Raw genomic sequence first — 27752 nt, 5'->3', positions numbered from 1 at the left:
GCATAGATGCTGTCAGCTGAAGGGCCTATTGGTGTGCTTGATGATTCTGGCTCCACGATCTAATGAATCAAAAATTTACTGCCTGACAACATTGCAGAGGGGTTAATACAATAGTAATAAAACTGAAGCAAAATACCACCTCATGATTATAACCTAATTGTTTTTATTTGGTTGGCTTTCAGGCTATTTATTAAAGTAATTCAGCTAATCTGTTCTCACACTTTATCTAAGTCCTATTTAAATAATGAATTCTGAAAATGTTGAATGATATTCTTCTGGAAATATTTCTATTATGAAAGTTGGGGACTTTGGTCTTCGTCAATACTTGTGTGTAATCCTTAACATGACAACACATACAACTGCATCAGCTTGGGCCTCACTCTGTGGGGGGTGCTAGGCCTTTTGAATGACCGGGTCTTCTTAGGGTCAGTGGCATTTTGCATGGCCCTTAATTATAAGCAAATGGAGCTTTACCATGCTCTGCCTTTCTTCTGTTATCTCCTTGGAAGCTGTTTAAGAGACCTGAAAGTTGGAGGGTGAGTAACTGAAAATGAGTAGTATTTTAGTTTGTGCTGTGTCTAATGGATCTAGTAAGGACATTTTAAGGACAATTTCATGTTGCATCTAAACACCATGAAATGGTGAACGATAGCGTAGCAGTTTTGTTATTGGGTGACCAATCCATCGATCTGAACTAATGATCTTGAATTTCAATTCCAACATGGACAGCTGTAGAATTTAAATTTAATTCATTAAATAGGTACAGAATAAGAAGCTGCAATCAGTAATGATGATCTTGTGGCTTCAGATCGTTATATTTGGTTCACCAATGTCAGGATGGAAATTTGTCCTTATCTGATTTGGCCCAATGCGACACAGGGCATGTACTGTGTATTTGACTAATAACCCTCTGAGATAGCATAGCAACTCAGTTCATAGGAAATTAGGCAAAGGTAAAAATGTTGACATTACTAATAAAGCACAAGAATGAAATAAGATATTGATTGTTTTTAATTGTATTTATCATTATTTAAGTTGTCATAGGATACAGTAATTGCTTAATTATTATTAATTGCTAAATTATTAATGCTTAATAACCTATGCTTTTATATAATTGGGCTTGGCGTTGCAGGGATAAGGAAAGATAAGGCTGCTGAATGCAAAGCATTATTGTCAAACACTGTCATAGTCTACTCATTATAAGAACATAACTGTACAAAGAATGTTAGAGCATAAGGTAGGAAACAGTTTTTTTAGAGGGGGATAATGTTGTGGGCTGGGGCAATATAGAGAAAGTGAAGCCACTGTGACATTCTTTTACAGATATAAATAAAGTGCACTTCAATTCAATCTGAGGAGAAGATGCATTATGTTTTTTTTTCTCATTGTGGATATTGGTGCCCAAGAGATGGAAATAAGCTTTAATTATACCAGAAACCATTTTTTTTCCTCTTCTATTGTAGGTTAAAACAATTGATCAAAATTGCCCTAGTGGTGTTGATTTCATTTGCTTGTTGCTGGCTACCCTTCCTCACCAGTTTCCAACAGTCTCTGCAGGTGATTCAAAGGCTTTTCCCAGTGGATAGAGGTTTGTTTGAGGTGCGTTCAGGAGATTATTGGCAACTGTATGTTTTATTAGTTGTTCACCATTTACAGAACTTGGAGATTGTAGTGGTACTTGTGTAATTTCAAGCTAGAGTGTAACTCGGAAATAATGCACAAGATGCCACTTTGGTATTTTTCCTCATGTTGCAGAAGCACTGGGAATGTTGAAAAAAGATCTTTTACCAGGTCAACAAAATGAACCATGCTTATGAGCTCAATTATCTAACTAAACCTAAGGTGCAAAGCCCACTATCCTCACCTGGCACCAAGTTCATCATAAAATCTCCTTGATTAACATTTCAATGATAATATTAGCTCAGCAATGGTGTAAAAGTCTTACGTGAAATACTTATTTGGACATGGGCGAGGACGAACTTGAGAAATTGTTAGCGTTAGCAAGTTATTGACAAGTTAGGCATCTCCAATTGCTGTTTAAAAATATGCTGATGTGTAAATTACACGTTGAGCTATAAAACTGATATCTGCTCAGTTTGTTTGTAGAATGCGTCAAGCGTTAACCTTCTAACCTTTCTCCGTGTCCTCATCAAATTCGGGGCCGATATTCTATCTGTGCCATGTATGAGGGAAATTATTCCATCAGTCTGAGGCGTGGCCAGCTTGCCTGTGAAGTTATGTCCCCTCCAGTTGTGACACTGACAACTGTCTCTGCCGTTTCTATTTCCTGTCTTGAATAGAGGTATCAGATATTGCATTCTTGATACTGATATCATAGCCTTCCACAGATAGCCCATTTATAGAACCAATCTGGCTCAAACGTAACCCTTGAAATTGGCGTGCACTTGTATCGTAAACACCACAGATTCTGTTGACTCAGTCAGGCCTGTGAATGTTAGTGCCACACATTATTCTGCCATTTTGGTGTTTGGTGTGCTGTGAGCAGTAACTTTGCTGGACTTAACAGCAAACAAGTTTGTGATAGAGCACTTGACCACAACTTGGTTGTTCTGGTCCATTTAGATAACCCGTTTCAGCAGTGTTAATTTGTGCAACTATCCAGAGCAGGAATAAATTATTGAGCAAAATTAAATAATTCACAAATGTTTTTTAATTCAATAGAATGAACAAAATACCTATGGAACATGAAACCTGTGTTAAAGTCTTAGTAGTTGTTAATTTATTTTGTTTCTGATGTTGTTTGCATGTTCGAGTGGAAGTGGTGCAGCTGTCGGGGTTCCATGTATTTGTGGCATCGCAGATGCTGGCCCCATCCAGCAACTAAAAATCACCACTCTAATTGTGATACTGAATCAATGGCCATTCTCTAGGATATACAAGTACTTTGCACTTGATTCACTGAAAAACATTCTTCATCCCAAATGTCCATCAAAACAAATGGAAGCAATGTTTCCCTTTCTGGATGCACAAACAAATCTCTGCAGTTGCCTTTTCTAATTCAGCACAGATTAAGAATGAAACCTGCAGCTTTCATGTCTGCCTGGTCTAGAACTATGTGGGAGGAAAAAGGTATTTATTCCACAAGTGGTAGCTTTGTTATTTCTTCACACACCAACTTGTAGCAGTATGCAATAAAAATGGTAATGAAATAAATCTATTGAAATGGTTAGTATATGTTCAATTGCTTTGTTCAGTAGTAAAATATCTTAACTTGTTACAGCTTTCTTCTGCTCTTGGTTTAATCAGATACCATTTGCTAAGTATTTGCAGGAATATATTTTAATAAACCTCAGTTGTGTTTAAGTTTCAACTGTCATGTAGCAGGCTTTGGAGAAGTGTGCAGATTCAAGCAAGAATTAAATTTCAGTACTCTGGAAGAAAGATATGGTGTTATGCCACTGCAAATCTTTTTATCACATCTCTTGTAGATCTTAAAGTGCTTTGCATATAATTACTCTGAAGTTCATTGGCCAATGTCGCTAAAGGTTCATGTTAATAGGCTAATAATACATAGTCTTGGATTATTGATCCACTGATAGTTCAAATTAACATATAGTTAATTAGGGAGGTAGAACTGGAATACAACAATAACTGTGACTCCAAGCCACAGCTATGTGGTTTACTAGCCAGCAGGACGGTGCCTCCAGATTTTGCCGTGCTCCAAATCTTAGCGAGAAGGAACGTGCAGGGCTGACAGACTGTGTGCTTTGTGGTCATTCTTCATCTAATGGAGTGACGTACAATTGACCTCGGGGGAGTTGTAGGGATTTCCATGTCATGTGAATGAAGGATAAATCCTTGCTATTTAGGAAAATGTAGCATGACATTGTGTGCAGAAAAAATCCATGAATGTTAGATAAATGTTCAGTAATGTATTTATTGTATTAATTTGGAAAGAATTTTGCAACAGATATTAACACTACTTAAAATTCAAGGGCACTTCATAGTCAATGAAACAATTGGAGGGGATAACGCCGTTAACTAAATATCAGTTCTTGGTCAGTACTGCACCAGCTGACTACATGGCAGAATCCAATAAACCTTTGCCTATGAAGAATCTTGTGCTTCTTGCAATCTATACAGACACACATCTTTTGTTTTTTTCTCCTTCCTTTCAGCCCTTTTGTCTCGGAACTTGGTCAGAATTACTTGGCAGTTTTTCAATTTGTGTTTTGCCAGATGTTGAGGATGCAATGTCTGAGTATTTCAGAGAAAACTGCTGGACTTTACTGTGGATCGAGAAAAGCAGCTGCATAATAGCTACAGTATAAACCTGAAAAACCCTTAATGAACTGCTCCAAATGACAAAATATATAATAATAATAATAATAATGCATTACATTTATATAGCGCTTTTCAAACACTCAAAGACGCTTTACAGGGATTACTAGAACATAGAGAAGAAAATAAATAGATAAATAAGTAAACGAACAGAAAAAGGAGACAGAAGGTGAGGTGACGGTCAGTGGTTGAAGGCAGTGCTGAACAGGTGAGACTTCAGTGATGTTTTGAATGTGATGAGTGAGGAGGAGTCTCTGACGGTTTGGGGTAGTGAGTTCCAGAGGGTGGGAGCAGCGATGGAGAAAGCCCTGTCCTCCCAGGATCTGAGTTTGGTCCGGATGGGGGGGGGGGGGGGGGGGGGGACAGGAGGTTGGCAGCAGCAGAGTGGAGGGTGCAGGTGGGAGTGTGCCTGTGGAGGAGGTCAGTCAGGTAGGACGGGGCCAGGTTATGGAGGGCTTTGTAGGTCATGAGGAGGATTTTGTACTGGATTCTCTGGGGGATGGGGATCCAGTGGAGCTTATAAATGACGGGGGTGATATGGTCACGGATCGGGGAGTGGGTGAGTAGACGGGCAGCGGAGTTTTGAATGTATTGAAGTTTACTGATGATTTTTGAGGGTGAGCCATAGAGGAGGCTGTTGCAGTAGTCCAGACGGGAGGTGATGAAGGCGTGGATGAGGGTTTCTGCAGCTGTGGAGGAGAGGGATGGACGGAGACGGGCGATGTTTTTGAGGTGGAAGAAGGCTGTCTTTGTGATGTGTTTGTCGAAGGAGAGGGTTTGATCAAAGATGATTCCAAGATTCCGGATGTGAGGGGAGGTGGATACTGGGAGACCATCAATATTGAGGATGAAGTTTTGGGTGGATTTGGTGAGCGTTTTTGGACCAATGATGATGATTTCAGATTTGTTGCAGTTGAGTTTGAGGAAATTTGATTGAAGCCAAGATTTTATTTCAGTGATGCAGTTTGTCAGTGTAGAGTGTGTGGTGGTGGAGATTGACTTGGTGGAGATGAGGAGCTGGATATCATCGGCGAAGCAGTGGAAGTTGAGACCATGACGGCGGATTAATTGACCAAGGGGGAACAGGTAGAGGATGAAGAGGAGGGGGCTAAGGACTGAGCCTTGGGGGACACCTTGGAGGAGGGGAGCGTTGGGGGATTTACAGTTGTTAATGGAGATGAACTGGTGCCTGTCAGAGAGGTAAGATTTGATCCAGGATAGGGCTGTGCCGGTGATGTTAAAGGAGGTTTCAAGTCGGGTGAGGAGAATGGAGTGATTTATGGTGTCAAAGGCGGCGCTGAGGTCAAGTAGGATGAGGATGTTGAGGTTGCCAGCGTCAGAGGAGAGGAAAAGGTCGTTTGTGATTTTGAGGAGCGCAGTTTCAGTACTGTGGTTGGAGCGGAATCCGGATTGGAAAGTTTCATGCAGGTTATTGGTAGAGAGGTGGTATTTGAGTTGAGAAGCTACAGCACGTTCCAAAACTTTGGACAGAAAGGGTAGGTTGGAGATTGGTCTGAAGTTGTTTGGGGTGTCAGGGTTGAGACCAGGTTTTTTCAGAATGGGGGTGACAGCAGCGATTTTGAGGGATGGCGGGACGATGCCAGTGGACAGGGAGGAGTTTATTGTTGCAGTGATAAGTGGAGAGAGAGCAGGAAGGCAGGCCTTGACAAAGCTGGAGGGGATGGGGTCCAGAGAGCAGGTGGCAGTTTTTATTCCTGTGAAGAGGAATAAAATTGTGCATAGCAAAATGGGAAATCTAGCACTGTGGGACAAGAAAATATTGGTCTTTGGGCCATTTTCCGCGTTGTAACGGAAAAATGATTTATGATAGATTTCATGTTCAAGCTCAAAACATTAGGGGTGGCACAGTAGTGCAGCTAGTAGATTCATAGAGTCATACAGCATGGCATCAGGCCCTTCAGCCCAACAGGCCCTTCAACCCATTCCGACCAAGATGCCCCATCAGCAGTAATCAACTGAGACTATGGTGGGGTTATATTTCTCTAAATCATTCTTATCCATGTACATGTCCAAATGCCTTTTAAATGGTGTTATAACACCTGCCTCAACTACCCTCCCCCCCCCCCCCCCCCCCCGGCAGCTCGATCCATATACCCACCTTGTGTGAACTAGTTGCCCCTCAGGACTCTATTAAACCTTTCCCCTCTCACCGTAATCCTATGATCTCTGGTTCTTGATTCCCCTACTCTGGGTAAAAGACCGTGCATATACCCTAGCGATTTCCCTCATGAACTAATACACTGATGATCACCCCTTATCCTCCTATACTCCAAGGAATAAAGTTCTAGCCTGTGCAACCTCTCCCCATAGCTCAGGCCCTCGAGTCCTGTAAATCAGTACTCCAAATGTGTCCTCACCAATGTCTTGTACAACTATAACATAACATCCCACCTTCTATACTCACTACCCGGACCGATGAAGGCCAGTGTACTGAACAGCTTCTTGACGATCCTGTGATGTCACTTTCAAGGACGTGTGCCTGCACTCCTAGATTCCACTGCTGTATAACATTCCCCAGAGCCCTACTGTTCACTGTGAAATTCCTACCCTGGTTTGACTTCCCCACAAACAGCAATGGGCCCCACACCAATCCCTGAGGCACACGCTAGTCACAGGCATCCAGTCCGAAAAACAACTTTCCCTCTACTTCTTTCCATGAAGCCAATTTTCTATCCAGTCGCCTAGCTCTCCCTGGATCCTATGTGATCTAACCTACCATAGCAGCCAACCATGCAGAACCTAATTAAATGCCTTAGTGAAGTCCATATAGTCAACGATTATAGCTCTGACCTCATCAACTTTTACTTCAAAAACTCAATCAGATTTGTGAGACTTAATTTCTCGCAAACAAAACCATGCTGACTATCCCCAATCAACCGTCTATCCAAATGTATATATTATCTTATCCCTGAGAATACTCTCCAGTATCTTGCCCACCACAGATGTAATGCTCACTGGTCTACAGTTTCCAGGCTTTTCCTAATGGTCCTTTTTAAACAGAGACACAACATTAGCCACCCTCCAGTCTTCTGGCACCTCACCCATATCTAATGACGATTTATGTATCTCAGCCAGGGTGCCTGCCTATTTCTTCTCTAGCTTCCCACAGTGTCCTCGGACACATCTCATCAGGCCCGGGAGGTTTGTCGACCTTTATATGCCTTATTCAACACTACCACAACCGTAATACTGACTGTCCTCAAGACATTTCCATTGACTGTCCCAAGTTCCCTAGTCTTCATGTCTTTCTCCACAGTAAAAACAAGCACCTCCAATGCTGTTTTATGAAGTCTGCATGTGCACCCTGTGACCATATGGGTTTCTTTCTGGTGTTGCTTTCCTCCCACATATCAAAGACATATGGATTGATAGATGACTTGACCACTAAATTTCCCCTTTTGTGTAGGTGAACGGTAGAATCAGGTGAGAGGTGATGCGAATGTGGGGATAACAAATAAAATTCCCTTGAGCAAAAGTTTAATGTTAAGGGTTGTTTGACAACTAGTGCGGAATTGGTGGGCTCTATTTCCACAGAGTATGACTATGTTTGTTTCCTTTGATTTACACTTATAATCACAGTCTTCTCACTTCCAATTTTCAAACTTTTTTTCTCATCACATAACCATTATATTTTGTTGATACTATTTCTTGAACTTGAACAATTTTCCTAAATTCCAAAAATGTCACCTGCTCTTATTCCACCCAATATTCCACACCATGTTGAAATGAAAATCGTTGCACAGTAAATTGTAATTTATACTTTCTTTAAGTTTCAAAGCAGCAAAAACCTTTAACCCTCTCATTTTTTCCCCAATAAATCCTCATAAATCAACAAGTTTTCAAAAATTGAAAGCTTGCTGCCAACTAATTAATGCTCCTCCACAAGTGATGTTTCTTATTTTCCTATTATGTAATTTCCAGATGTATAAGGTTTAGGCTTTGCCTTTTTTGTTTTTTGATTTTTTTAAAATGACGGATTTGACATTTTATGCCCCAATTTGATATTCCAACACACATTTTGTGAACGACCACTAGTCTGTGCTATTGTATAGTTTAGTGATGACTTTCATACTAGAAAATGTAAGTAGGTAACTTTATTGGCACTTGAATAATTTACACTTTTGTCCAGAATTAGCAAATGAAGTATTGTTGCTCCAGTGGTATGAAGTTAATGTTGAATTTTGAAAACCTGAGTCAGAATTACAGATTAGGTGTAACAATGTTGTTGATTGTTGCTGTACATGCAGGTGGAATATTTTGCTGTGCCAATTCATTGATGAGGAGGAGCAAGTGTGACCACTGTTCACTTCAGCAGCCTACCTGAAGATGGCTGCAACCTAGGCCATTGCATCATCCCAGTTGAATGGCAAGGTGCAGTTGAGACAGAAAAATATAGGGCATGGATATAATGTTCCAATATTTTGTGGCAATTTTTGTGTATAAAATCATGAGAGGAATAGACCAGGAAGATGAACAGAGTAAGTGAATCGAGGACCAGAGGACATGGGTTTAAGGTGAAGCAGGAAAGATTTAATACGAATCTAAGGGGTAACTTTATCACACAAAGTGGTTGTGGGTGTATGGAACAAGTAACCAGAGGAGGTAGTTGATGCTGGGACTATCCCAATATTTAAGAAACAGTTAGACAGGTACATGGGTAGGGCAGGTTTGAAGGGATATGGACCAAACACAGGCAGTGGGACTAGTGTAGCTGGGACATGTTGGCCGGTGTGGGCAAAAGGCCACTTTCCACTCTGTATCACTGTGACTCTATGACAATGGTGGGCCTCTTTGGATTTGACATTACTTGCCAACTAATATCTTACTTAACTTTCAGCCTATTTCTCAGCAGCCTTCTTACCGAAACCACCCTACTACTTATTGGCAAAGATCTCTGAGTGCATTTGGGGTTTATATGCCAGCATATGGTGGAATCAATCATAATGGTGAAATAAACTAGGCTGCTGGATAAGTCACATTCCCTCTCCTAGTCAACTGTCACAACCTTGAATTGTTGTAAATGTCACTGATATTTAGAAACATTCAAAATATTAGAAATTAATCAGTTTTCTAGTACTTTATTTAAAATACAAAACAATATAATGAAACATTTAAATAACTAGATTTAACCAAAAAAAGTAAATGATTTTAAATGAAAAGTACTTAGCTTGTTCCCTTGCAGTTTGTTCTCCCCATTAATGTGAATGGAGTTGTGGCTCTTGTGCAAGACTTAATCTGGCATAGGTTCAGCTGGAAAATTGTAGAATGTCATGGTTCTGCCGCTACACTCCATGACTCCACTAAAAAAGGCAATCAGTTGTCAAGAAGTTCTGCATTTGTGTTTGTGTGCACCAGTAGAAATCCCAAACTTGCTCATGTCCAGGGAAATAGTAACAGATAGAGAAGAGGTAACTTGAGGTGGACAGTGAAGTTGCAGAGTGTGGTGTCGTATATTTCTCGGCCGTGTAGAATCCATTGCCCAATTTATGACCTATTTTTGGGTTGTTAGCTGTTTCCCTAGTTTGTCTCTTAATATATCGGTAAGGTCACACCACATGATAGAGTGTCATATTGCAGAATTGTGCTGAGTGACTAAGACGTTAAAGGAAAAAATATAAGCACGGGTCTTCAGTTTGCACAGCAGGGGTACTGGACTTCAATAAATATTCAGAAAAATCAAAGCAACGTAACTTGAAAGTACAAAAAGCCAGGGACATTGCTAATTTAATCTGAGTTGATGTAATTACAAACAATACCTCTACAGGATGAATTTCTAAAATCTCTAAAAGATAATGAATAAGGATGCATTTAGTATAATGCAACAATTTTAGTCAGTTTTGCCTAATTGCATAAGTAACATTGACCACAGAGATCTGAACTGTATAGGAAATATTATAATTTGTGCAAATTTTGTTCATCTTGGTAAATGCTTTTAGTGTTTTTTGTCAATCTCAATTTGATTCAACTCGAATTTATTCAACTTTCTTTTCAAAAAAAAATTCTGTTGAATGTTCTGCATTTGTTCTCAATTTGCTGGATAAGAAAACACTTATAATTTACAATTTTTCCTGCAGCACATTTGTTTTCTTTGGTACACTCAATTTAATCCAAATAATTTGTTTATCAATACTTTTCCATCACGTGGAAAAGATTCAACAAATGCTCTTGAGGCAGAGTAAAATAACTCCTTCATACAGGATCCAGATAAATATCTAGGAATCAATAACTTACTACAGTGGTTCTTTGGGCAGGGGAATTGTGGGAAAAGTATATTGCAAGTGGAGAATAGGAAAATTGATAAGGTTACAGAATGTTTGTTTCCCTCAATTTGATGGGGAGCAATAAACTCCAAGACTCCACTCCACATGTTACATGATTGATGGATTTGTGGTCTTTACTCATTTTATGCTTTCCAGTGTTATTCTTCTGAATGTACACTTTTGAACCTTGTTTTCAAATCCCAGGAATATCTTTAGTACTTGTCAGAAGCCCTGATCTCAGTAACTATTTCTAATGAGTATTTCCTGCTAAAGGATACAAAAATTCACAGAGTTTTAGAATAGTTAAAATGTAGTAGAAGGCCATTCAGTCTGTTGAATCTGTACCAATTGCTTGCAAGCAATCTAGCTAGTCTTGTTCCTCTGCCCTTTATCTAATTGCCTTGCAAGTCAAGTCAAGTCAAGTTTATTTGTCACATACGTATACAAGATGTGCAGTGAAATAAAAGTGGCAACGCCTGCGGATTGTGCTAAACTACAAAACAGAATAGAATTATTTTTTTTAACACAAAAAATAATTTAATACAGTAAATTAAATTAGTCCCTGGTGATATGAGTCCTGATGGCCTGTGGGAAGAAACTCCGTCTCATCCTCTCTGTTTTCACAGCGTGCCAGCGGACGCGTTTGCTTGACCTTAGCAGCTGGAACAGTCCGTTGCTGGGGTGGTAGGGGTCCCCCATAATGTTGCTGGCTCTGGATCTGCACCTCCTGATGTATAGGTCCTGCAGGGGGGCGAATGTAGTTCCCATAGTGCGTTCAGCCGAATGCACTACTCTCCGCAGAGCCTTCCTGTCCTGGGCAGAGCTGTTCCCCAACCAGATTGTGATGTTCCCGGACAAGATGCTTTCTACAGCCCCAGAGTAGAAACACTGAAGGATCCTCAGAGAGACTCTGAATTTCCTCAACTGAATTTCTGCAAGTTCATGTACTGGTCACAATCTGCATGGATCATGGGGTCCCACATTTCATCTTGGTATATTGTTTGAGCGAGGAACTCTAGTAAATTTGACCAATGCTTAGTTAAAAATTTTAAAACCAACCCAGACTTTGATTGATACAAATTGATGATCTGCAAGACTTTGTGTATAATAAATGGCTATATGTGTTTCTAAATAGGATAAAGTTGGAAATGTGTGGTGCAGTTTATCTGTAATCCTGAAGGTGAAGGAGATACTGTCACAACGGACACAGATTTGGCTCAGGTAGTCTTTTTGTTCCTGTTGAACAATTTTGTGTTGTTTAAACATTTCACAGTTGTTACCTCAGTAAACGATGAGTTGGTATTTTTAAAGTAATTGCAAATAATATATATTTAATTTTTAAAGCTCTGTTTATTTTTAATTGGAAGATGGTTTATTTTTCCTCCATTGTACGGCTACTAATGACACCATTGAGATCAGTTAATTTTATGTATTCAGTTGAAACTGCACTTAATGTCTGTGCCCTATAGCAATCTGGGGCTTTGAGAATGGGCATCAATTGAGGTATTTAGATCACCTGGCCAATGATAGGAAAACAGTGGAGTCAAAACATTTGGGGATAAAATAAAACATTCAATATGTAATTTGGTGCCATGGAATTTTACAGCACAGAAATAGGCCCTTCAGCCCAACACATCCATGTCAGCCATTTTGCCCAAATGGACGGTACTTGCTGAAGAAAGGACCAAACGGAATTTCATACTTATTACACAAACAGGGCAGACTCTTAAAACAAAAATTTGAACAATCCATTTATGATTCTGACTGAGTTTGTAGTGGAACAGCATGCTAACATTTTCATATCTGGTCACATCTGAAGAATGGTAATCTTGTCATGACAGTGACGACAGTTTTTGAAATCCATCCCAGCCGAAGTCAACACCTTGTGGAGAAAATGTGTAGAAAACTGAATTGAATTTAAAAGCACACAATTATGAGACATACAAAATCATGAGAGGAATAGATTGGGAAGATGCACAAGGTCTTTTGCCCAGAGTAGGAGAATCGAGAGCCAGAGGAGATAGGTTTAAGGTGAGGGAGGAGCGATTTAATATGAAAATGAGGGGTAACATTTTAACTCAAAGGGTGGTGGGTGTGTGAAACAAACTACCGGAGGAGGTAGTTGAGGCAGGTACTATCGCAACATTTTAAAAACGTTCAGATAGGTACATGGATAGGACAGGTTCAGAGGGATATGGGCTAAACTCAGGCAGGTGGGACCAGTGTAGATGGAACATGTTGCTCGGTGTGGACAAGTTGGGCCGAAGGGTTTATTTCTACGCTGTATGATTCTGACACACACTAAAGTTTTGATATCCACAACATGCATAAAACACAAACCACATCAAATGTTCAAAATTCAAGATTTTTGTTTCTACAGTATTCTGGTTTATTTCCACTTGGACAATTTTTATTCAACATTTATCCATAACTGATATAATTGATGAGTTTGTGTACTAAGTGTTCTACAATCCTATCGGTAGTGCTTAAAAGTTGTTTCTTCACTCTCCTGGTTCCAATGAAGGGCCTATGACCTGAAACTAAAATTCTGTTTTCATTTCCACTGCCTGACTTGACTGTTCCAGCATTTTCTATTTTTGTGCCCGATTTCCAGGATCTCCAGCTTTTTGATTTTCAATTTGTTTTTTGCTAGGCATGTGTCCATGCATACAATTTCCCACAATTTAAAATTACAACTACCTAGCAATCTCACTCTGAGGCAGCTGGGTTGGAAAATTGTTGTAGTGATGTTGTATGTGGTAGTATTCTGGAGATGAAGTTAAAAATAATTGTCATCCATCAACCCTGCATGCATCCATTCATCCATCCATCTGTCTGAAGAAGGGTCTTGACCCAAAACGTCACCCATTCCTTCTCTCCCGAGATGCTGCCTGACCTGCTGAGTTACTCCAGCATTTTGTGAATAAATACCTTCGATTTGTACCAGTATCTGCAGTTATCTTCTTATACATCCATCCATCTATCTAGTTGGGTAGGGGGAGATGGAGTGGGTGAGTGGGGGATCGAAGGGGGCATTGAGTGGAGGAGGTGAGGGTCCTCGACCAATACAGCAGAGGCTTTGGGTCCACGGCTCGCTCTGCCTGCAGTGCTGGCGCCATGGGGCCGAGGTGAGTGGCACCCTCTCCCTTTCCCTGTCCGCCATCACGAGGAATGGGCCCAACGGGTCCACTTGGTCTACTATTAGCTGAAAGTACAATGGTGATCTTAACATGGATACAAATTTTAATCTTTAGGCCATATGAAATGAGGGTAAGATTTAAAGAATAAACTAGAGGAAATGCAAGTTAAAAAAATAGGTAGGTGGTCTAATTATGGCAAACAACATTTAAAAGAGATGGATGCAGAGACGAAGGAGGAATCTACTGAGCCTAGTCAGTAAAAAATCTTGGTTTGGCAATACACCAGAGGACATTGCATAAAGCATGCTAATCCTGTGCAGGAGTAATAGAGCACAATTGCCAGGATGTAGTGCACATATGTAACCATGCTGTCTACAGTTCTGGCCACTGCAAAGATACAAGGGCATTGATGCCAGTGGGCAAAGGACATCGAGACCAATAAACTATGTTAAGTCGTGACAGCTATAAGGAGAGGTTGTCATGTCTATGGTTTTGAGGTTATGAGCACGATTCTTAAATGCAGGAAGATGGTGTCAAAGATTAATATTGCATACAAACAGGCCCTTCAGTCTCCTATGTTTATTATCTACATTAGTTTCTTTTGCCCACATAAAGATCGTATTCTTCCATGCTTTTCTAAATGACTTTTAAAGGTATTGATTGTGTGTGTTTCCACCACCTCCTCTGCCAGCATGTTTCAAATATCAACTACTGTCTACATAAAAGAAAAAACTCACTTCTGAGATCTCCTTTAAAATTACTTCCTCTCATCTTAACTCCCTACCATGGGAACACTATTTTGATTATCTGAACTAAGGCCTCTCATAACCAGTCTCGTCTTATAATGAATCTAGGCAACATCTTAGTGAACTTTCCCTACTCTCTCTCCAGTACAATCACACCCTTCCTTTAGAGGTACGACCAAAATTACACACAATAAATGCCCAAGTAGTTTGGTTTAAATTATTCAAAAAGATAATAAAAGCAATTGCGGACAGGATGTGTGGAACGGTTGAAGGGATTAGTGGATGGATTAGAGGCTGTTGGCTTTTGGACCTGCTGTTGGCTTTTGGACCTGCAATTGGTGCATCCTATGTCCCACACTTAATCCAAACATTTGGAGAAAATGTTTTATTTCTAATTGAATGTTAAGTTGAAGCGGATAGAGGATAGTGGATAGATATTCCAAGTTGCTTTCATCAGGTGGGAAGGCAGAAACACCCAGTATTCCTAGGTTACTGTTCAACATCAAGTTGGGCCAAAGGGCATGTTTCCACATTTCCACACTGTATGACTATGATTCTATAATGCTTAGTCTTTGTCCATGATCAATGATTCTCTACATGCAGATTTCCTGATCTTGATAAAATGTTTATATTCATTCCAAAACGGAGTCTTTTTTTTGCATTTGACATGAAATTATTTAATTATCTGGCAGTTTAACAATTGTTTATTTTTGTCAGTTTTGCAGCAACACTTTTGGCACTTTTACCTACGTGCATGAAGTTGACAATTGATCCCACAATAAAGGGATTTAAATTTTCACTGGTAAGTCTTATTTTTCAATTTTGAAATTGATTGATATTTATTACATGCAATTTTTCTGACATTAATTTTCCTTTGGCAATACAATGACAGGGAACTGAGATGCACAAATCAGGATTGTCCTTTAATTCTGTGCCCTATTGCCCTATTTAAACAGGCTGCTCGTGGCAAGAGTCAAAATCGCCTTTCTTACTGAACAAGAAGTGTGAAGTTTTGAACTTTATTTTTGTGGAGTCTGTTTGTAGATAGTTGTAGTTAACACCCGGAGAATAAAATACTCACTTTTTCACTTTGCATGAAGAATAGTCAATTGGTTTGAAGTGTGGGCATTGGTCACTTGGGGAATGGCATCTCACTTAGTGTCAGCACACTGTCCAAGATCTTGTTGTTTATTCCTTTCTGGCAACGATCACTGAACAGTGAAAAGGAACAGAGGCGATACGCTTGAACATTGGAGCTGTGATATGCTTGATTTCCCCCTTCCTACTGCACTGCCATATTCACATCACAATGGATTATCTACCTCTAAGCTATAGTTTTCATGCTCTGTGTTACCAACATTGTGCAGTTCACTTACTTATGCATTAGATAGATTAATGAAAGGAAAATAATTTTAAAAAGTGTTTTGTCCTTTGATAGTAAACCATAAGATTAATGTAGATGCAAAGAGATAATTTTAATCTTCACCTCTTTATTTTGATCTTCTATAGCCTGGGATTTATTCAGGGAATGTAATGTAGTATAAGCAGAGAAAGTAAAGGTAGATGTCATAAGGTCCCACCATGATGGCGCAGAATGGGCCATTCTGCAAACATTGCATTGGAAAACATCATGCTAACTGTAGATAGACACAAAATGCTGGAGTAACTCAGTGGGACAGGCAGCATCTCTGGAGAGAAGGAATGGGTGAGGTTTTGGATCTGAAGAAGAGTCTCAACATGAAATGTCACCCATTCATTCTCCAGAGATGCTGCCTGTCCCGCTGAGTTACTGCAGCATTTTGTGTCTATCTTCGGTTTCACAGGATAGGAGTAGAATTAGGCCATTCGGCCAATCAGGTCTACTCCTCCATTCAATCGTGGTTGATCTATCTCTCCCTCCTAACCCCATTGCCCTGCCTTCTCCCCCTAACCTCTGACACCCGTACTAATCAAGAAACCAGCATCTGCAGTTCCTTCCTACACATCATGCTAATTGTCCTCTTCAATGGCCTGATGGACGATGAAGGGCACAATCCAATGTAATTCTGCTTCTATAATTGGCATCACTCTGTCTCTGAAGAGCAAAAATCGAGTGCTTCCACTCTTCACTGTTGTCGACTGATTCTTGCTGACTGCCTGCTGGATAGCTAGTCCACCAGCACTCATTGTTAAGTCAAGATTGATGACTTGGATGAAATTCCAGATGGCAGGCAGCTGCTGCAGATCTCAAATGTGGGTTGGTGCCGGCAGAAAAGGAGGGGAGAAATAGGCGGGAGAATAACCTTGAAAGCACAAGTATAAATTCAACCAGTTTGTTTTTGCGACTTGCTTATAACTTAATATTAAAATTATTATTTTCTCTAGGAGTTAATGCTACAAAGAATTCACACATTGACTCTCCACTCGTAAGATTGAAAAATGCAGCAGTAATTGACTCAAAAATGCTCTACGAATTCTGTGAATCATTACAACTCAACAATTCTGACAGCTTTGGGTGGATTGGATAAGCAGGTTTAGGTTTGCAATGTGTAATTATTTTTACTTAATCATACATTTCAGTTTTAGCCAACGTTCTAAACACATTCAAGCAGTGTGTGGACTAAATTACCAAGGGTCATATTCTTAACCAACATCATGCTTAGAAGCTAGAGACATGGATGATGTACGGTAATTTGATTGGGATTTCTGCATCGTTTTAACGTGTGAGCTATTTAATGCAATCAGTCTTTTTCTTAATTCTCCTCATGCTGTTGTCGGCACCTTTAGTCCAGGAAGAAGGAACAGTAATTGGCCTTTTTTTAATTAAACTCTCTTGCTCTGGAAGGATGTTGGGATGGACTGTTTTGTCCAACTTTGGCCAATACTCTTTGGCCAACCAAACAATCAATAATTTGAGAACTGCATGTTGAAGCAAATTTTTGAAACCTTTATGTGGGAAGGAACAGCAGATACTGGTTTATACCAAAAATAGACACAAAGTGCTGGAGTGACTCAGGGGGTTAGGCAGCATCTTTGGAGAACATGGCGATAGGCAACTTTTCAGGTCAGGACCCTTCAGTCCGAAACATCACCTGTCCATGTTGTCTAGAAATGCTGTCCGAGTTACTCCACTGTGTTGTTTTAAGAAAAATCAGACAGTTTCACTCTTAATTATCATAACATACAAATGAATGAATACTGGCTGTTTATCTTGAATTGCATTTTCAATATTTTCTGGGAGTTATTTACATCCCTCTTCCCTTTCACCAATGCACACCCGGTCTTGGGTGTTCATTGTGATCCTGAGCCATCTTTAGAAATATTGTACTGTGCTGGGACTTTATTGATGACCCTTTCTCCACATCCATAAAATGATCCAAGTTACCTTTGTGAGGTAGCATTATCATTGTACCTACCATTTATTAAGTTTAAAAAAAAATCACATTTAAATAATGTTGAAAGTTTTTGGATTCCATTTGGCAATTGTCCCACTTGTATATCTAAAATCAAGAAATATGTATGTGAAAACACACAGGAAAAGCCCTGGATCACATCTTTCTACATTGACTCATTCCCAAGGATGAATTCACAACTGAGTAATGGACCAAAGACCACGCTCAAGTTTGAGGGTTGCTGGCGTTTGTGAAACTGCACCCTTTTATGATTCTGTAAAAGAGAGAAGCGTTAGAATTAGAGGAATAACACTTTGATAGTTTCTTGCAAAATGTAAGTGGCACAAACTAATGCAACATTTTCTTTTCACTTTTCCAATTTATAGGTAAATTGTTCCTTGGCATTCTTCCTGTTTTCATTCCAAGTTCATGAAAAGTCTATACTTCTGGCAGCTGTGTAAGTTTTGGGAATTTGTAATTTTAATATCCTTTCAGATATAAACTGATAAACCACACGATGAGTGGTCCTCTGCCTCACCATTTGGTGTCCTCTGAATAATTTCATCCATTCCTCTCCCCCCCCCCCCCCCCCCCATGCGCACTTCCCCTCTTCCCTCCCTTTCCTGGGTTCACTGGAGTGAGAAACCTTTTCTTTAAATAACCTTCCTTTTGTCAAGCATGGTCTATTTAACATTGGATTGGCTATTTCACATCAGACTATTTAAAACATGGATGTGGGATTGAATCTGTGACCTTGCTCTGCATAGTCCCATTATCTCTTCAGACATTTTCAGTACTTTTGAACTTGATGCAGTGTTATAATTTTTTTTTTCCCAAATTATTTTCTCCATTTTATTTGTCATTACTCTGGATTGCTTGGTAGGATATGTGAAGAGTGTAAGAGTTGACCTTTCAAGGCAATGTTCCTTCATCAGAACTGGAGCAGTTATCTACCTTGTTTCCCAGTTCAATAGTTGACTCTCATTTTACATGTTCTATTCCTGTGACTATAAATGCATACACATTCATAGATAGGTACACAGTATTTGTTTCCAGTAACAAAGGAGAAATGTGTAACTTCTATTTTAATACTGATACATTAAGAAATTCTTGTTAAGTTCCTCGAGTCCCTTATGCTGCCTAAGCAACACTGTGAGTTCAAATCTTCAGATTGTCATGTGCTTTTGCTTACTGTTCAAATTAGTTAGTTGCGATATTAAAGTTAATGAAATCAGACTTTGAAAGCAGTCAGCTGACTTGCAAAAAGAACATTTTATATTAATTGAATTATGCGGCACTTAAGGCATCTATATATTGCAATTATGAGACGTAACAGCATATTAAAAGCGACTTTCGCAACTTTTGAAATTGTTTTGCAATATTTAAATAAAGAAAAGTTAGATTCTGCAAATACTTAATTAAAAAAAAAAGTTATATCCCATACTAGTCTCTTGCTACCTATTGTGATTGACCAAGTTTTTGGAATGGTTAAATGTTCAACCTGATGTATTAATGGGATAAAATAGATCGGGGTTCTCCCACATTATCTTGATGATTTTAATGCGCTGGTGGATGCTGGCAAGATCAGCCATTTCACAAGTTAGAAAGTGGGGAAAAAAACAGATCGAGTGAATCCCTGCCCCTCGTTAGGCAGTTCATCTTGCTAGAAAGGATATGTTTGCAATAACTCGCATCGTGTACTGATACAGCTGGATAGTCCAAATATAATGTATGCTCACACATAATGAAAGATTAATTGGATGGAGAACTATAACTCAACTGGTGTTGATGCTGTTAAGTAAACTGGAAGTTAGACAGCACAGAAACGGCCCCCATTGACCCACAAAGTTTGTGCTGATCATCAAGCACCCACTTCCACTAATCCCACACTAATCCTATTATATTCTCCTCACATTCCCAGTAACTCCTTCCACATTTCACTCTGCCTACACACGAGAGGCAGTGTACAGCAGACTATTAACAGACTGACCACACATCTTTGGAATGTGGGAGGAAACCAAAGCACTTGGATAAAATTTGTGCAGTCACGGGGAGTATGTGCAAACTCTAGACGGCCAGCATCGGAAGTCGGTATTGAACAGGTTGCTGGAGATATGAAGTAACAATTCTATTAGTTGTGCTATGGTAGTGTCCATGGTTGATGAGTAGATGGTGAAGGTAAGTGACCCAGAAGCCGTCATGTTTCGTAGCTGGTTCCCAGTACTACATTACAAGCACTGCTCCTTTTATGCTTGGCATTGCGATATTTTAGCTTAAAACGAATGTACATTTTGTCGTAAGTAAGCTCAATCTATTTTTTTCCCATTCTTTGAGTGATTGCAATGTTTGCAGTAATATAGACAATTTGGCGATTTACAAAAAAGACTAGGAAATTGTTAGGAACAGGAATGATACATCAAGCACAGTAAAATTATTCCGTTTTGGTTGTACTAACCTCTACCCATTTTATTCCTTATTTTATTCCCCAGTCCCTACGCCTTCAGAAATAGGCTTCATGTATTATCTGGTTCAATGATCCATCCCAGCAACTTTTTTTATAGATCTATTGACACTATTTTGTTTAACTTTTTCGCCCATCATATTAATTTCTAACACCCCTTGGCAGTTGACCTTCTGAATGAAGTATTTATCTTCAATTTAGTTAGTTACATTATTAAACTTCAATTTTAAAAATGTTATTTGTTTAGCTTATTCCAAAGCCTCCTTTTATCTTGCGTGAGAAACTTTACTTGAAAATGGAAGATATTTTCCTTGTACCTGACACACTGATCTATGGTCAATGTGAATCCAATCCAATTTTGTGGTGATCATAGCAATCAATGCTTTAAGAAATAGGCACTTGAACGATGAGCATATGGCTGAAGACAGAACAATAAACATTGTGCACAGTCTACTTACACAGAAACCTATTACAATACATTTAATTTACATTAGCAAGGACCAGAATTTACAAATTATTGCATTTTATTCTCGATCTACTAATGTATGTTGAATGTATTTTAAAACATGTTGACTAGTTTAAGACTTTTAACATTTTTTAATATTGCCATGATTAGGGCACTAGTTTTAAATAATTTCTGCATTGAAAAAAATTCCAAGACTAAACATTATAGATTCCATCTGGATTATGCTCATGACCTCGAATCAGATTTGTGCTCATATTGCTGACTCACTCGTTAACAATTTAACCAAACTGCTACTTTAAGATCATGGTAGATTTGTGGCAAACATTGGGTAAATGTCTAAAATTCATCGATCTGTCCTAAAAGCCGTTGTGTTGCAGAGTATTGGACCTTGCAGATTTAGGAAGGTTCCAGATTTTTATTGAATTATCCAGCTGGGCAGTGATAGAATGCTATTAATTACCTCCATGACCTTGGGTTGGGGAAAATGAAGCAGGGCCCCCACTCCTGATGATCACACTTGCAGCGACCATTTTACAGTGACTATCTGATTTGTACATTCGGTATACACATTGGATTGGAACACAGGCAGGTGGCAGCATTTAGGTGACCATGTTCCACTATGAATTAGCCCTTCAGGAAAGCAGTCTGGAATAGATTTATTTTTTAAATTGAATTGAATCTGTTACTTATAAATAAAAAGGAATTGGACGGGATATGTTATGCAAGATTAAATGAAGCGGCTGAATTGAACAGAGCATTCATGAATAAAATGTCTATTGCTAAACTGGGCAAAAATAACTAGCGATTAAATAATTATTCCTCAGTTACTGACTAATCTGATTATGTTTTTTCCTGTCAGTTAACATATCTGTCCATAACTTTGTTAAACACACAGTCTTCTGCTCTATCTTAATCCTACATTAAGACTGATAGTAAGCTTTTGCATGCCATTACAATTAAGAATTGCTTGGTGTCCAAAGGACACTTGATGGGAATATTTTAGACTTGCCTTGGCTACAGACTTGCCTTCCTGACTCAGTTTCTCAGTTTAAAAGCATAAAATTTTTGTTAGAATTTCCTCCCTCCTTTTCTGAAGGCATTGAACCTTCTTGGTTTGTACTTCTGTTGACACCATAGATGGGCCAAATGGCCTAATTCTGCTCATCACGTATGACCTTATGATCTTATCAGCTGGTGGGTCAAAAGTGAGCCAAAGGAGCATAATGAGAAGGAAGCAACAAATCCTCTTCTTTCCCAAGAACATGGGCTGCGACTTATATATTTGGTTTAATAGTGATGCTGCTTCTCTGTAACTTCCAGATGTCCATTCTTCATATTTTCTCGTCCTTGAAAACAATTGTGTGCGTTGGTCATCTGATATAAGATGTCAGTTTATTTGTCAGATGGTCAAATAGATCATGATATTTTTTGTCAACATACCAGTGCCTGGTGAATGCATCAAATAACACAATCATCAAGGGTTCATGTGAAGAATACAGGATGCCCCTCCGCCATTGCAGAATGTTTTCAGATTGTTTGTAATATTCTACCACAGTGCTGACTGAGGCCAGTGAAAGGAACGCAGACTGGAATTGAACCTCTGATCACATTCGTCTGAGCAGTTCCACACCATATAAAGCTGTATGTGTGCCCGTGCTCATAATTTCAGTTCAATTCTGTGCAAGTTTTGTTCATTCAACATTTATTTTGCTGGTTTGCAGACCTGTACTGCTGATTCTACATGAACTCCCCTTCATGGCAACTTGGTTTTTGCTGGTGTCAACTTTTAGGTAAGGTCATTCATTTTGCATGACAGATCATCATATGGAAGTTGTGTAACACATTCTGTGTTGGTTTGACCTCTCAATGTCTCTTCTTTGCATTTCCTTTTAAACTGAGAGCTAATTCAAGATTCAGGAAATAAAATGTCTTGTAAATCTTTTATGTTTCTTCTATAATTTTAGTAAACAACACATTATTATCCTTTTAAACATTGATCAAATATTTGGGACACTGGTTAAATACGTTTCTTTTTTCTGCTTTGGGAACCAGACAATGTGTTGTGGAAATGCCAACAAGCCTAACAATAATTTATTCATCAATCCACCCTATTGGCCTCCCTTGTAATGTGGTCACTGTAATTTATTGATCAATCCATTCTATTGTCCTCCACGAAATACATGCTGATTGTTAATGTTGTTAATCTTCAAATGCCGGTATTATATCCAAGATAACAGGTTTAATTTAATTTGTTTTTCATTTATCGTTTTGCCAAGTTAGAATAAAGCCTCTTGCTCTGGCATTCTTTGTGTTCTTGCAGCATGTTTCCTCTGTTGTTAAAGGATGGGCTACTCCTTCCTTACATCGCCACATCTTTGGCCTTCCTTCTCGTCACAACAAAGTTGTTATCAGCATTTGAAAAAGTGTCTGTGGAGGATCTGCAGCTCCAGTCATTTGCCCAGAGCTGGAGTAGGTACATCCCACAATTTGCAGCCTTGCCACATGTTGCAAAATCTGCAGTAAGTAATTTGGCACTTTTGAAAGAATGGTTCATTATAAAATTGGTTTATATTTGTTTTTAATGTTGTAAAGCATGAGTATGATGGATGTTTACAGTAGCCCATCAATGCTAGAATCTGGGTTACAATCCACTTCAGACTTAATTATTACTAAAGTAGCCACAAGGCAAGTGCAAGAAATGGAAACATTCACAGCAGTACTTTACTAAGTTGGAAGTGGCAGTGAACTAGAAGAGTGAGTTACACATACAATCTATGTCACATTTAATGGTGAATTGCACAAATGTTGATACCAGCTGACAAATGAATGCAAACATTTAATTTTTGGATTCAGCTCAATTCATCTTACTGGCCTATTCAACATATGCTCACTGCATCTGCTCTCTGAAATGCCGTGGAATTTCTTACTGACGGAGCAAACCGGCTCAGCTGTATAATATCTTGTATGAAAGACAGCTCCTCCGATCATCCAGCACACTCTCTTAGGAAAACATTGGAGTATGAGCCTAGATTATTATGATGGTGAAGTGCAACATGAGATCACAACCTTTTGACATGCTATTGAAGAGCTCTAATCAAAGAACAGATTGAAACTGGAGAGCTGATTTTAATTATTTTACTTTCTCTTGCAACAAGGAATATAGATGAACGAAGCAAGCAATTTGGTGAAGTGCATTACCAAGGTTGAAAATCTGTAGTAAAGAAGAGAACATAACTGGACAATCCTCAGATAGAAGCAAACTTAAATTTTAAAGGTCTGAAAATGGGAGAACACTGGGGCAGTTTGTTTTACAATTTTAACATCATGGGATCCTACATCAAAGTGGTGCAGTGGTCGAGTTGCTGCCTTACAGCACCAGAGACCGGGTTCGATCCTGATAATGGGTGCACTCTGTATGGAGTTTGCACATTCTTCGTATGACGGTGTGGGTTATCTCCAGGTGCTCTGGTTTCCTCCCACGTTCCAAAGATGTGCAGGTTTGTAGGTTAATTGGCTTTTGTAAATTGTCCCTAGTGTGTAAGAACTAGTGTACGGGGTGATCACTGGTCGGCATGAACGCAGTGGGCCAAAGGGCCTGTTTCCATGCTGTATCTCTGAACTAAAAACAAAACTATATAGGTGGGGCTTAGGTTACAGGAAGATGGAATAATTTAGAAGTTATGTTTATAGTTTAGTATGCTTAAACATGTTACAATATTTGTGTTTTATAGCCAAAGACAAATGGATTAAAAAATGTCACAATATATAAAATAGAGAAACTTTTTTTTATTCTTACAGTTTCTGCTATCAGTGATTGCCATGGCTACTCTTAGTTTAATAAGTGTTGCACTGAATCCTCCACCACAACTGCCAGACTTGTTCCCTGTCTTGGTGTCTCTGTTTTCCTGCATTCACTTCTTGATGTTCCTGATGTACTTCAACATTCTGCATCTGTGGCAGCCTGTGTTCCAGAGGCATCAAAGGAAAGTGAAGTAAAGCACAATTTGTTTGATTGCACTGCAAACCAGCATTCTGTTCCACTGTATATTACAGTCAATAAATATTACTCTAATCCTAATTGCAACAAATATTTTTATTAAGTACATATTCCGTATCTGCCACAATGGATCAGAAAATGTTGAAGAATGCACAATGAGTAATGAGGCTTAGTAAAGGAATGTGGCTCGCTGCTGTTCTAGTTGATCTCAGCCAGGCTAACAATTTGGATGCTTCATATGACCTCGGGATCTGATTTTTTAATAGGTGAGAAATCAGTTACATTTGTTACTCCTATCAAGTGAACTTTGATTTTAAAGGTGCAACAATTTGAAAATCTGTTGAGGCAAGGATCAAGTTTACATATGATTTCTCCGATGGTTAATGTACTGATGCCACTTTTACACTTGTGCAAGATAACAAAGCCCATGTGTCATTGTGATGACCACAATCTGGCATCAGGCACTGCCTTTGAGAGAGGGGACGTGGCGGGGGGGGGGGGGATGGGGGGGATGATGCTGTTTCATGATTGTAAAGAGAGCATTAAATAAAAGGAGCAAAAATAACTTGTGTGCTTCCTGTTTTCAGAAAAGAAAGAATAGCATTGGCAATAGTTTTGGTGCTCACATTTTTCAGTTTACTTTAGTTTAGAGATACAGCGCAGAAACAGAATTGACATTCTCCATGAGTATGTGCACAACATTAGACTAAAAAGCAGAACTTGGACAGAAAAGCAGAACACCCCATCTGAAGTTAAGAAGAAAGCTGGAGCTGAACGTTGAACAGTACAATGCAGAAACAAGCCTTTCGGCCCAAATGATGCCAAGTTTAATCCAATCTACTCTACCTGCATATGATCCATATCTCACCATTCCCTTCACATCCATGTGGCTATCTAAAAGTCTCTTAAACACTACTATAGTATCTTGGTTCTTGGTCCTCCAAAATATTCCAAATGGAATTTAAACTGGATGTGGACTATCACCAGCCCTGGGAGCATGTTCCAAGCACCCACCACTCTGTGAAAATACTTGTTTGCCCGTCCCTTTTAAACTTTCCCCCTATAACCTTAATGCTATAGTCTTTGACATTTCCTCCATGGGAAAATGGTTCTATCTAAGCTATATACACTGATGAGCCAAAACATTATGTCATCATGGGCACTCTGACCGGTCTGCGGCTACGCACCCCCATATGCAGTAGGGTGCAATGCACTGTGTATTGTGACACATTCCTCCCGTGACCACCATTAAAATTTTCTGTGACTTGTGCCACAGTAGACCTTCTGTCGGTTCAGACCAGAAGGAATAGCTTTCGTTGCCCTCGCGCATCGATGAGCCTTGGGTGCCCAACACCATGTCGCCGGTTTGTGATTTGTCCCTCCTCGGACCACTGTCAGTAGGTACTGCTGCTGACCTGGAGCACCCCACAATCCTTGCCATTTCAGAGATGTTCTGACCCAGTCGTCTGGCCATAACAATTTGGCCCTTGTCAAAGTCGCTCAGGTCTTTACTCCTGCCCATTTCTCCTGCATCCAACGCATCAACTTCAAGAACTGACTGTTCACTTGATGCCTAATATATCCCACCCCTTGACAGGTGCCATTGTAACAAGATAATCAATGTTATTCACTTGATCTGTCGGTGGTCGTAATGTTTTGGCTCATCGGTGTATGTTTCTCACAATTTTATATACATCCAAAACGTTTCCACTCAACCTCCGAGAAACTCCAAAGAAAACAATCCAAGTTTGTCCAATCTCTCCTTACAGATAATATCCTCTAATTTTGGTAAACCTCTTCTGCACCCTCTCCATAGCCATCACATCCTTCCTGTAATGCATAGAACTGCGCTAAATATTTCAAATGCAGCCTAAGCAAAGTCTTCTAAAGCTGCATCGTGGCTTTTTAATACATATTTAATACCTCGACCAATGACCTCAACCCCTATGCCTTCATTACTATTCTGTCCACTTGTGTAGCTACTTTTAGGGTGCTGTGGGCTTGGACTCTTTGTACCCTAGGTCCCTCTTTACATCCATGCTATAAGGAGATAGCTATAAGGGTGTAAGACCTTATCTGAAGAAGGGTCTCGACCTGAAACGTTACCCATTCCTTCTCTCCAGAGATGCTGCCTGTCCCACTGAGTTACTCCAGCATTTTGTGTCTATCTTAGCTATTAACTACTTTCCTCTTGCATTCACCTCCCAAAGTACTGCACCTCACGCTTGTTCAGATTAAGCTCCATCTGCTATTTCCCTACCCAAATCTCTAATTGATCAAAATCCCACTGTCATTTGACAGCCTTCCTCACAGTCCATAACTCCACTAATTTAGGTGTGATTGGCAAACTTACTAACCCACCCTTCCACAGTCTGCAGAAGGGTCTCGATCCGAAACATCACCCATTTGTTCTCTCCAGAGATGCTGCCTGTCCCATTGAGTTACTCCAGCATTTTGTGTCTATCTTCGGTTTAAACCAGTATCTGCAGTTCCTGCCTACACGTTTATGACCAAATCATTATATATCACGAACAGAGGTACCAGCAAAGATCCCTGTGGAACTCCAGCCAGATTAATGCCCTTCTCCACTACCTTCTGACTTCAATGGATGAGGCAGTTCTGAATTTAAATGACCATATCATCAGGGATCCATTGCGTATGAATCTTCTGGATCAGCCTACCATAGGAACTTTATCAAATGCTCTATTAAAATCCATGCAGACAGCATCCAGTATCCCACCGCATCAATCACCTTCGTTACCTCCTCAAAAAATGAATTAATGTTCATAAAACGTGAGCAGTTGCGGACAAAACCATGCAACTGTCTCTAATTATCATTTTCCCCTTTCCAAATGGAGTAAATCCTATCCCACAGAATTCTCTCCAATCGCTTCCCTGCCAATAATGTGAGGCTCACCAGCCTGTAATTTCCAGGATTATTTTAAATTCCTTTTTTAAACGAAAGATGCATAATTGGTCCTCCGGGAC

At 39.5% G+C, this 27752-nt stretch overlaps 1 protein-coding gene across 1 annotated transcript in view; it reads left to right on the top strand.

Annotated features, from left to right (window-relative positions):
* Positions 1-25242, top strand: part of alg6 (ALG6 alpha-1,3-glucosyltransferase) — a 43619-nt gene extending 18377 nt beyond the window's left edge. Inside the window, exons 7-14 of the mRNA XM_078407525.1 lie at positions 357-536; positions 1464-1599; positions 11719-11804; positions 15187-15271; positions 18227-18297; positions 22489-22557; positions 23088-23286; positions 24566-25242. Of these exons, the coding sequence (XP_078263651.1) occupies positions 357-536; positions 1464-1599; positions 11719-11804; positions 15187-15271; positions 18227-18297; positions 22489-22557; positions 23088-23286; positions 24566-24763 (1024 nt within the window). The 3' untranslated portion in view covers positions 24764-25242. The remainder of the gene's footprint in view (positions 1-356; positions 537-1463; positions 1600-11718; positions 11805-15186; positions 15272-18226; positions 18298-22488; positions 22558-23087; positions 23287-24565) is intronic.
* Positions 25243-27752: the final 2510 nt, after the last annotated feature.

This window comes from Rhinoraja longicauda, chromosome 11 (genome assembly GCF_053455715.1).
Source record: "Rhinoraja longicauda isolate Sanriku21f chromosome 11, sRhiLon1.1, whole genome shotgun sequence".
Classification (NCBI taxonomy): domain Eukaryota; kingdom Metazoa; phylum Chordata; class Chondrichthyes; order Rajiformes; family Arhynchobatidae; genus Rhinoraja; species Rhinoraja longicauda.
This window is presented reverse-complemented; position numbering and strand designations above follow the sequence as displayed.